The sequence below is a fragment of the Nycticebus coucang genome, chromosome 2 (assembly GCF_027406575.1).
Source record: "Nycticebus coucang isolate mNycCou1 chromosome 2, mNycCou1.pri, whole genome shotgun sequence".
NCBI lineage: Eukaryota > Metazoa > Chordata > Mammalia > Primates > Lorisidae > Nycticebus > Nycticebus coucang.
Window position 1 is genome coordinate 42,984,680 of NC_069781.1, and position 11,943 is coordinate 42,996,622.

The following is an 11,943-nucleotide window of genomic DNA, read 5'->3' on the forward strand; positions in this document are numbered from 1 at the left end:
CGTGCTTGACTAATTTTTTGGCTTTTGTAGAGATGGAGTGTCTCATTGTGTTCCTCAGGCTGATTTTAAACTCTTGATGTCAAGCAATCTTTCTGCTCCAGCCACCCAAAGTGCAGTGCTGGGATTACAGGCTCGAACCACCATACCCAACCTACACAAAAGATTTCTTATCTCTTTATCCTCAGTAACTGTCACAGTGCCTGACACAGAATGAGGAGGTAGTTGAAAGAATGTTAAAAAACACTTCAGTCCCCAGTCCCCTGTACTAGCTAAATAATTTCTTCTTCCTCTTTCCTCTGATTATTTTTTGTTTTGTGTCTCGCTCTTAGTTTTAAAATCCTGTCCTTGGTCCACCTTGCTCTTTATCTCAGATCTATCCCTAAGCCCTATAATGTCTTCTCCTACAATGTCTCCCACATTGGCCCCCACATGCCCTTCCTCCTCTGACTTGTCTCTGCTCCCTGGCTCCCATACAAGTTAGGGGCACTTGGAAAATATCTCACAGAGTGTAGCTGTCATCAAAATCTTTCTGGAGGTCAGAGGCCCTGCCTTTGTAATTTCTGCTCTTTTTCCAGTGCCTGGTGGTGGCCCATTGCAGCTCCCTGATTTTAAGGGCAGGAACCAGGTCTGGTCAGCTGTGGATACATGCTGAGAGGCTGCAGGGAAGGCCTGGAAGGATGATCCACGTATCTGTCTTGGCCAAGGCAAACCTTTTCCCTCTTGTTTTGACACTTAGCTTTTCAAAGACAAGTGGCAGAGCCCTCACAGACAGACATAATATTATGGTCAAAGCACAGTCAGAATTTAGTTATTGCCTCTACTTCCCGAAAGGTCAGCAAGGACAGGTTGGGAACTTTCTAAGCTAAAGAACTTTCTTCTGTTGTGAGAGTTAAAATTTACACAGAACTGCCTGCAGTTGGGTTTGTGGGACACAGGCCTAAACTCCTGAGGCCTTTCATCAAACTTTAAATTGCTTCTGGGATTAAAACCAGCCCCTGAACAACCAGAGCTCTAAACTGCTCCATGGCTCCTTGATAGGACCTCTGGAGAGCAGGGTGAGGGGCAAGGAGCTCACGGTGCCTTCCCTGAGCATCAGGCTGCGCACAGTCCTGGAGGGCTCCTTCCCTTTTTACCTCACCAGGCCTGGAGCAGCCCAGGACAGTGAGTAGGTAGAGCCCCTCCATGTGTGGCCAATCATAAGTTTCCTTTCCCTTCCTGTGAAATCTGAAAGTGCTGCTTAGACTTGAGAGACAGCTAAGCAGGACTTGTATTTCTGTGTGTGTTTCTGTGTGTGGCCCCAACAGACAGGGCTAGGCTGGGGACAGTGGCTATGGACAATTGAAACAATCACCTCCCAAGCCTGGAGGCCTTCCAGTACCCTCCCTGTCAAGAGATCTTCTCTCTGGGTGAGTGCCTGCCACCATCATGGACTCATCTCCTCGCTGGCCAAACCTTCATCAGGTAGGTGGAGAGAAGAGCAAAGGCAGTTGTGAGTGGCACCTTGGTCATAGCTTCCATATCTCTGAAGGTCTTCCAGAGGGGAAAGGGAGCGAGCATGTTCTGGGAGACTAGGTCAGTGTGGGGATGGGGGACAGTGGGGCTGGAGTGGGGGATGACATTAGAAGAAGGATGTTTCTGCTCAATGTAGTGAAACCTTTCTAGCAATCAACACTGTCCAGCAATGAAATGGGAGATGTGAGCTTCTTCAAGGTGTTTAAAGGAGAAAGAGGAAAATTGTGTTTTATGGAGAGCATTCACAGAGTGGAGGGGGAGGAGGCAAGACCAGTTACTTTACAGCATTCTTGCCAAATCTTAGATTCTCCAGTCCATAGTACTAATATCTTTAAAACAGATATTTTTCCCAAATACTTGTGATTGTCACAGTTATCTCCTCTGATATTTGTATGAGGATAGCTTCAAACTGTGCCCAGTTTCTCTTACCCAATCTTCTCCAACCAGCAATAGGGTAATTGTCACAGATTCAATGCATGGAGCTCAGGGATTTCACTGCACTCCCCCCCTTAAGGTAGATCTCTTAGAGAAAAAGGTGACACCTCTACTTTTCATGAGTGTCTTAGGGAAAGTGAAGATGACAAAGACCTCTTAGTTCTTTACTCCTTAGTGGACTTGGTCTGGCACAAATGGAGGGGCAAGAATATAATCACGGTGATGAGGAAAGGAGCCCTGGACAGAAGGTGAGGAACCACCTGGATCTGTCCTTGTTGTGGTCCTCTCTGAGTTCCTCTCTGAATTTCAGTTTCCTCATCTTTAACATGAGAAGTCAAGGCTTGAGGTTGTCTCTAATGTACTGGATCTATAGTTCTACATGACATTTTCTGCCTCCTTTGAGCAACCTCTCTGAGACTAGGGAAAATTGTCAGCTTTTCTTAGAAAAAGCATTACTATGGCATTGCAGTGGATAAATAGTCAACTCAGACATAGAAGGGCCCAGGGGTTGTGACATAAAACAGCTCCCAGAGCTCAGAATCCAGTCATAATGTTCCATTGGGGGCATGAGGGACACTAGTCCTTGGATTCTATCTCTGCCTCTTCAGGAGTCTGGAGCCAACTGTGGAAACTGCAGTACTGTGGACAAAAGCAGTGGTGTGGGAAGGGGATATGGAATCACTTCTGTTGGGGTCTCTGTGATCTATTGCCCAGAAACTCCCTCTTAACAGTGCAACTAAGGGAGGTCAACAGCCAAACTCAGAAATGAAATACAAACCAGGAATCAAGTAACAAATATAAATGCTCACCAGACCCTAATCTCCTGACCTCTGCTTATCGCATTCTCTCTGCTTAGGATTCCCTATGGAGCTAAATTATTATCAGAAAGTTATTATATGCATATAAGCACTGAATTAGGGCCAGGTGAATGAGATGGTGTCAGTGGCCAGCATCACTGAGTGTGACCGTCTGTAATTCAAGAACAGGAGGACTGGCAGAGGGGCCCACTTTCCTGCTCAGTGATGGCATTTGCAGCAGGGACCCTCCATGTTCTTCTTTTATGGTCCTTCTGTAGAATCATTCACATATGGCCCTCCCTTCTGGTGTGCTAACACTATTGATCTAACTAAAATGCTTTCATATAACAGAGTTTCATTAGACTTCTAGGGTCTGCTTTTTCTCCTTTTGACCTGATATACTCCAGGTATCTTCTGTAGGCAATGAATTTTATCTCTTAGATCAGCAGTTCTGCACCTGTGGGTCATGACCCACAGGAACTGTATTAAAGAGTCGCAGCATTAGGCAGGTTGAGAACCACTGCCTAGATGCTGATATTACAAGTTGACATCTCAAAGGGTAGTTAATTATGAGGCCTAAAAACATGTCATTGTAAACTCCATTGTATACTGTCTTTATAAACGTGTGTTTACTGTCTTCAGTTGCCCTGACAGGGGAAGTCAGAATTAAAATGGAAGTGGCCAACCAATCCACTGGCACAGAGTTTGTTTTGTTGGGGCTGTCAGATCAGCCAAGGCTGGAGAAGACATTCTTTGTGCTCATTCTGCTAATGTACTTGGTGATCTTGTTGGGCAATGGGGTCCTCATCCTGGTGACTGCCCGCACCTCCTGCCTGCACACGCCCATGTACTTCTTCCTGGGGAACCTCTCCTTCCTGGACATCTGCTATACAAGCTCCTCAGTTCCCCTAATCCTGGACGGCTTCCTCACTCCCAGGAAAACCATCTCCTTCTCAGCCTGTGCTGTGCAGATGTTCCTCTCCTTTGCCATGGGAGCCACAGAATGCGTGCTCCTGGGCATGATGGCGTTTGATCGCTATGTGGCTATCTGCAACCCACTTAGGTACCCCGTGGTCATGAACAAGTCTGCTTATGTGCCCATGGCTGCTGGCTCTTGGGTGGCTGGTGGAACCAACTCTTTGGTACAGATCTCACTTGCGGTACAGTTACCCTTCTGTGGGGACAACGTCATTAATCATTTTACTTGTGAGATCCTGGCAGTTCTGAAGTTGGCCTGTGCTGACATCTCCATCAATGTGATCAGCATGGGGGTGGCCAATGTGATCTTCCTGGGCCTCCCAGTTCTGTTCATCTTTATCTCCTACATCTTCATACTCACCACCATCTTAAAGATCCCCTCAGCTGAGGGGAGGAAAAAGGCCTTCTCCACCTGCTCTGCTCATCTTACTGTGGTGGTCATTTTTTATGGCACTATTCTTTTCATGTATGCAAAGCCCAAATCCAAGGACCCCCTGGGGGCAGACAAGCAGGACATTTCAGACAAGCTCATCTCCCTTTTCTATGGAGTGTTGACTCCCATGCTGAACCCCATCATCTACAGCCTGAGGAACAAGGACGTGAAGGCTGCTGTGAGGAATCTGGTATTTCAGAGATGCTTCACTCCTTGATGGCAGGAGAAAGTGATATATGTTATGGTTCTGTGCACATAAAAGGTCCCTTAGTAGATGGTCACTTGGTAAGCATAGACGTGTTCAGTGGTCTCACACAACAGTTTCCAAACTGATGTGCATTGGGATGGGGCTTTCTGAGGTGACTGAGGATGGAACATCAATGCTTTAAAATGAAGAGGGTAGCTGTGCTAAATCACCTAGAACCAAGGATAAATGCCTATTACGTCATTAAACATTGTTTATTCTGAAAAATAAGCAATAAAAATTAAAATTTGGTGAAAAACTACTTCTTTCTTTGTTGATATGCAGACCAGTTTCAATTTGTATATGCTACCTATGCTGTTTTCTGTTCCATTGTGTAATGAGGAGTATGACAGTGAGGAAAAGTCACTTCTTCATTGGCATCCAAATTAGAAACCTGGGCGGCGCCTGTGGCTCAAGGAGTAGGGCACCAGTCCCATATGCCGGAGGTGGTGGGTTCAAACCCAGCCCCAGCCAAAAAAAAAAAATTAGAAACCCATCTGCCAGTTTAGAAAATTACTGACGCCCAGGCCCTTCTTGCATGACATTATTGAACCTCTCTTTGACTGTAGGAGCTCAGAGTGTTTTATGTTTCACTCCTTTTTGCCTAATATCTGAGAGACAATTTCAGATAAATCTTTCTTCTCCTAATATGCACAGATCACATCTGTTTCTACCCAAATTTGGTGAGGAATTTGTCAACAAAATATAGCCCAGGAAGAGAATCTCTAGCAGTCTTCATTTATGTAAATTCTTACTACAAGCCAAAGTTCATATTCAGAGTCCCTTTATTTTCTTGCAATTAAAGTTTGCTGCCATCTTGACCCCGCAGGTCAAACTCAGTTTTCTCTCTCTCTTCAGGATCTTAGATTGGACACTGGCAACAATTCCTCATCTACTTATAATTACCCTGTGGCCAAAAGCATGCACTCTGGAGCCAGACCAAAGTGTGATTTTGGACATGTTAGAAAATGTTAATTTACTCTTGCAGACCTTCGGTTTCCTAATTTCTAAAGTGAAAATAATTAAATCCACCCTATGGAGTTGTAAGGATTAGTATATGTGTATAGGAAAAAATGCACAGTGGCTAGCAAAAAGTAGACTCCCAATTAGTAAATGAATATTTTATTATTAATAATAAAATATGTTAAATAACTTCTCTAAGGAAGCTTTATGACACATGAAGCAGAATACAATACCACAACTCACTACATCAGTTCCCGTTTTTTTGTTGTAGCACATCTGGGCTGTCTTTCTAGCTTCTGAGCAGCAATCCTGTCTCTCTGGGCATTTCCTCAGCCATCCCTCTTCCCCATCCACAGAGTGAATCACTGACGTTTGTGCTGGGTAACACAGACCCTACCTAGACCAGTCAGATTCGTCCTGCCAGGTTTTGGGGATTGTCATTAGTACCCAGAGAGTGAGTCTCTGGATCCATTACACAAAACCTTGGGAGCTATGTAGTCATGTTTGACTGTGTGGATGGGGGAGTAAAGAGAAGCCAAATCTGCAAAAAAGAAAAGAAAGAGTAGCCAAAGGGATAGGAGCAAAGATGAGAGACCCCAGTAAAGGCCTTGGCCCAGAGGTCCCTCACTCCCTTTCTCTCCTGCTCTCCACTCACTCCCACTCCTCCCGAGGTCTGCTTCCCTCTCCTCTCTGGTACCTGTAAGTAATACACAGCTTCGCTACTTCATCTGTTTTGTTAAGTTGCCTCCTGATTATCTCACCTAACCAACACACTTCAGCCTGAATTCTTTCCAGGTCAGGGGTTTCCTAAAGAGTGGCTATCTCACAGAAATAAACTGGACACAGGTCAGACATGAGACACAAGGGCATCTGCCAGTAGAAGTAAGTTTCCTGTGAGAGAAACACGTCATCACAGGTCATGGACACTTAGGCATGAACTCATCCCCCAGGATAGAGAAGTGTCTCCTGAAAGGTGCACCGTAAACATTGACAACCAAGTTGCTGGTGCCCCAGCAGGACAGGGCTAAAGATTATGGCTATTCTCCAGAAAGAAAAATACAAATAGAGATGATCTGCTAAATCACATAACAGCACAGGTAAATCTCAAGAACATTTTGAATCAAGACTTGCCTTCAAGTAGAAGGCTCCCTTTCACTGCATCCCCTTTCATGCAAAAGAATACCTACTGCATGATTCTATTAATATAATATTCCCGAGAAGGCAGACATAAAGGTGCAAGTATTATACCAATGAGGTGCTCTGACAGGATGGTATTGGGGATAAATTACGAAGGAGCAAGAGAAAACTCTGTGCTGATAGAAATATTCTATGGCTGGATTAGGTTTGGATTATGCGGGTGTGTACATGTGTCTAAATTCATAGGATAATACACTTAAGATTTGTGCATTTCATTCTAAGCAAATTTTACCCAAAGAAGTATATATCGGTCTGCCTGTCGAAATATATAGACTTCTTACAATGACTGCTATTGGCAAGCCACAAATTTGTCTACTGAGTTTTCTAGCAGCTTCAATATAAAAGGAACATGTGCTCTGTTGGTGGCTTGTTCTTATATTTGGTTGTTTCTTCTTTGGTCATAAGTAGTAAACAGCTCCTCTCACCAGGAGGTCACCTGAGTGCCCAAGAATCCTTGTGCCACCTGGGCCAATAGCAGAGACTGTTTTTCCAGGATGGCTCTCAGTGATGATTTCACCATATGTTTATTGTTTATATGTGTTGCTGTCTCAGTGGCTTTGGGACTTAACTGGCAATCAAGGCAGACAGTGTAGAACTGGTACACAAGAGTGAAGAACTCTTCCCCAAGAATGCTTGAGCCTTAGGATGTCCTTGAGTGGTGATGTGGGTAGAACTAGGAGGCCTCTTCCTACTGCCCAGTGTTCCCAGGGCAGGTGCCAAAGACTGAGTGGATGTGTAGGAGGGAAATCAATGAATAGGCATCCTGAAGGGACTGTTTCAGAGCTAATATACACTTCCCAGGTTTATAGGACAAAAACAAAAGAAAATAAAAGTTAAAGATGTAAAATTCCTTTCTGTAAAAGGTAAGCAGGACTCTACCTTATCTGTCAATATCTGACATATCTGTCCTAATTGGGACAAGCTTTTATCAATTCAGGAAGCTTTCAGGGAGCAGCCACTCTCATTAGTGCAGCTCCCAAGTAGAGCGAGAGAACACACAGCTGTTTCTCAAAGCCCCACTATTCTGCAAAGATCACTTAAGACATTCGAGTTTACTGTGGACCCAAGGGGTGTAATTCTAGGGACTCCTGTCAGCAGTCATAGGACGAAAGAAAAGGAAGTGAGGAAGAAGCTAATCACGACAGAGAAGTCTTTTCAGTTGAGGAATGAGATACGGAGTAAGCCCAGGAAACCAAGCTCATTATTCATCATTTTGATTTCTGCTTCTTGCCACTGTGATCATAAGGACTAACTCCTCTATGGAAAATGAGGGATGTAGTTGAAAGAACTATTGATAAATAAGAACTATTGAAACCACTGAGTTTCCACCGGGAATGAAAATAATAGAATATGGCTGAGTTCTCTACCATCAATGAGACAATCTAAGCAGGGGTAGAACATCAAGATTCAATTCTGATTCACGAGGAAGCCATTGGCTTTGGATCTTAAGAATAGATACTACTAGATCCTTGAAGTTGAAGAGAAAAAGAGTTATGACACCCCCAATCTGAGCACACACACATCATGCACATGGATATGTGAACAGAGCTATGCATGTGGACACAGATAGCGACCAACTAGACAAGTTGCCCTGCAGACTTCAGAACAAAACTGGACATCTCAGAGAATGATGCTTTTAAAGCTTAGAGGGAAAAGAGTTCTGTGGGCAGGAGCTGCCATGGAAAGTTTCTTGGAGAAGATGGTCCTTTGCCAGGTAACCCAGAAGGATCTCTGACACTCTGACAGGAACACGGTGTTTAGAGAATCCAGTAGAACGAGTGTTGTGCTTAGTTAAAGGTGGTGTCTTCAGTGTAACTGAGCATAACTACAGTTTCTCTGTAGCTGATTGTCTTTCTATCTCTGAGGGGCTGATACATAAAAGAGGAAGTGATCATGTCCTGTGTGGTCAGTGGCTGAGCACCCAAGACAGAAGTGCAAGGAGAGAGGCAGGCTTTGGTACAGAATGAGGACAAACCTTCTGACCATTAATGTCCTCTGCAAGTGTAGAAGCGTTTTGAGGAAGTGGAAGGCTCCCTTTCACTGGGCCACTTTTTTCTGGATGTGACGTGTAACTGCTTTCTTTCCCTGGCTCCCTCATAGATCACTGCCATACTCTATGGATTAGTTGTTTATTGTTCCATAACACATGACTCCAAAACTTAGTGACCTAAAGCACCATGTATGTATTGTCTCACATTTTCTGCGGGTCAAGATAGCATCATAGATTAGATGGATCATCTGTTTCAGGGTCTTCCACAAAGCTATGCTTAAGTGTTGGCTAGGACTGCGATCTCATCTGAAGTTTCCACTGGGAAAAGATTTACTTCCAAGCTCACTTGTGTGGTTGACAAAGTTCAGTGTCTTATGATTATGACTGAGGACCCCAGGTCTTTGTTGTCTGTTGGCCACAGACCTCCCCTAGTTCCTTGTCACGTTTGTCTCTCCCATCTTTCGGCTTGCTTCACCAAAGGCAGCATGAGAGAGTATTCTTTTGGTTAGAAGCAAGTTGTTCAAAGGGAGGGGATTACACAGGGCCATGAATATAACAGGAGGCAAGAATAACTGGGGCCATCTTAGATGGTGCTATTATACTCCAGATTCCACCAACATAGGATGTCTTCCCTCGAGCTGTGCAATTCCTCCTGCTCCATGATACTTTTCAAACAAATGACTTGTTGAGGTTATAAAGTAATATATAGGCCCAAGACCTGTGCTAAACTGTCCCCAAGATGGTTTTCCCTTCCTCCCATCCCTTGTCTGTATTTTCATGTGTAAATTCTCCTCCATTGATGAAAGCCTGACCAAAATCTTCCTCTTCCTTGAAGTTTCCCAGGGTTCTATGTGAAGTTCCCTCAAATGTCCCCTTGAGCACTTGGTTTAGAATCATCATGCCCACAGCTGCTGGTTCTACAACGCCATTCACAGAGGGCATTCCAAAATAATTTTTAGCTCTACAACTTCTTTTCAAGAATTTTTAGCAATTTGAAGTTTGCGGAAATTTAAGTGGAACATAAAAACACTTCTCCTGATGTCCTTCAGTGGCCAAGTGTGGAAAGCAATAGGAACAAAGGAAAGGAAGGCTTCCTAGAGTGCTTTCAGCATAATTGGATCTTGGGGACATCGTCCCAGAAGTATAAAAAGTTCCCTCACTTTGTATAATTTTACTTCCAAACTTTTAATCACTTTAGGGAGCATAGTAGCCCCAATTGTAGAACTGATTTGAAATTGCCTTTTACACTTACTGGTTGTTCATTTGGAAATTTTGCCTAAAACATAGAACTTGACAGGGTGGGAAGAACTAGCTTTCATTCCTTTCTTCACATCAGAAGTGCACACCTCAACCTGGTTTTTCAAACTGATGTTACTATTTCTGGCCCACATACTGTTCCAAGCCATAATGACCCTTTCTCAATAGGTTCCTGAGAAAGGTAAGTGAGGGTTATTACCAGAGTAATACTTAGCCTTTTATTAGCACTATAACATTTCTAACTTCTGATTTGATTTTCCAAGGGGGTTAGTGCTTGAGAAGGGAAGAAGTGAAGCAATTTCAGTGACATCATAAAGATTGAGGACCATGCAGAACCCATTCTCATTGGGTCAGAAAAAGTAAGAAACCTGTGAAACTTTTCAGTCTTAAGTATTGAACTCACTTAACATCAGAGACTCACTTAGAAATAAGGTGGTCTCCGGGTTCAGAGCTTTTTCTGATGACTTTCCACAAACCCAGGAAATTTCTGGGTTTTTAAAGCTCAACCACCATCATATGAATGAGAGAAACTTAGAAACTTGGATCAGTATGAAGAATTTTCTGAGACTTCAGAGCTCTGCAAATATGGAGTGGGCTGTTTAGGAATGCAATGAGCTCTTCATTGCTAGAAGAGATCAAACTGAAACTGAAAAGCTGTGCATCAGTGTTGCACAGAAGAGGATCTACAATGGAAGGGAGGGTTGGATTAGATTATGTGGGGAGTATGATCAGTGTCAGGGTCCAAATCTGGAAGACATATCTAGCAACTGAGCCAAAGGCTCAAGAACGCTTATGTGCACTGGTTCCTGTGTGTACATTCACCCAGAAGGAAGGACATCCTGTAGAATGATAAGCAAAAAAAGCACTGCTTTAGTTACCTGAGAGAACTAAATTTCTAAACTAAGTTATGAGACAGTATAGGTTTCCTGGGCCAACCTTCTTTTTGTCCTCATGGAACATAAGATTCAAACTATTAGGGACATATCAGAATTTCCAGAGCATGAAGGTACCTTGGAAACCTCTTCCCTTTCCCTCATAGCTCTTCCTGTCCACTGTCCTCTTATCCTTAAAGACCCAGCTGGATTCTGTATCACCAAGGGAGCTTTCCATGACTACTTTCCCCACAAATACACAGGGTTCCTTTTAGTGCTCAGGCCTCTACTAAACCCTTCTGGTTCCCCTTCCTACTAAGTTGAGAGACCATTTAAACCTGGACCATGGGTCGCCCTGGTACTCATAGAAATTTGTTATACCTATATACCAGTTGATCAATAATTATTTTGGAGGATGGATGTTCACATATGAATGGATGGATGAATGGATTAATGGATAGAGGGAAGAATAGGTAGATGGATGGATGAGTAGATGGATGTATGAATGGATGGATAGATGGATAGATGAGTGGATGAGTGGATGGATGGAGGGATGGAGGGATGGAGGGATGGATGGATGAATGGATGGAGGGATGGATGGAGAGATGGATGGATGAATAGGTACAAAGCCCTGGGGATGATGTTGCCCATGAAAAGGAAGATCTTGGGAACAACAGGTGTATGTGTTCTATGTGAATTGTCTGGAGAGAAGAAATATCTACCAGATGAGGATTCACAGCAAAATCAGATGCCAACTGGTATCTGGCACAAAGTAGGGGAACATGGAGTAAACTTGAAGTTACTTTTCTGATGAAAATTTAATGAGATGAATTGCCACATAGACTATACCACTACTAAAATGAATGTGTTGTATTTTTGTTACTGACCAAATGCATTAAATTATCAGAGTCATCATTTTAAATCTTGTAAATTTGATATCCTATGGCCCCAAAATAATTTCTGATTTTCTTGGAAATAAATTATATTACAGGCTTTCAAAACTATTTTTTTCTTTTTGTAGAGACAGAGTCTCACTTTATGGCCCTTGGTAGAGTGCTGTGGCCTCACACAGCTCACAGCAACCTCCAACTCCTGGGCTTAAGTGATTCTCTTGCCTCAGCTTCCTGAGTAGCTGAGACTACAGGCGCCCGCCACAACGCCCGGCTATTTTTTGGTTGCAGTTTGGCCAGGGCCGGGTTTGAACCCACCACCCTCGGTATATGGGGCCGGCGCCTTAACGACTGAGCCACAGGCACCGCCCAAAA

At 43.7% G+C, this 11,943-nt stretch overlaps 1 protein-coding gene across 1 annotated transcript; it reads left to right on the plus strand.

Annotated features, from left to right (window-relative positions):
- The first annotated feature begins 3,415 nt into the window (after positions 1 to 3,415).
- On the plus strand, positions 3,416 to 4,372 carry LOC128596364 (olfactory receptor 13C7-like). The gene has a single exon (XM_053606031.1). It carries the CDS (start codon positions 3,416 to 3,418, stop codon positions 4,370 to 4,372), a length of 957 nt encoding a protein of 318 aa, XP_053462006.1.
- Positions 4,373 to 11,943: the final 7,571 nt, after the last annotated feature.

What these genes read in the sequence shown, in the direction of transcription:
- LOC128596364 (XM_053606031.1), top strand. Translation starts at nt 3,416, where the DNA reads ATGGAAGTGGCCAACCAATCCACTGGCACAGAGTTTGTTTTGTTGGGG.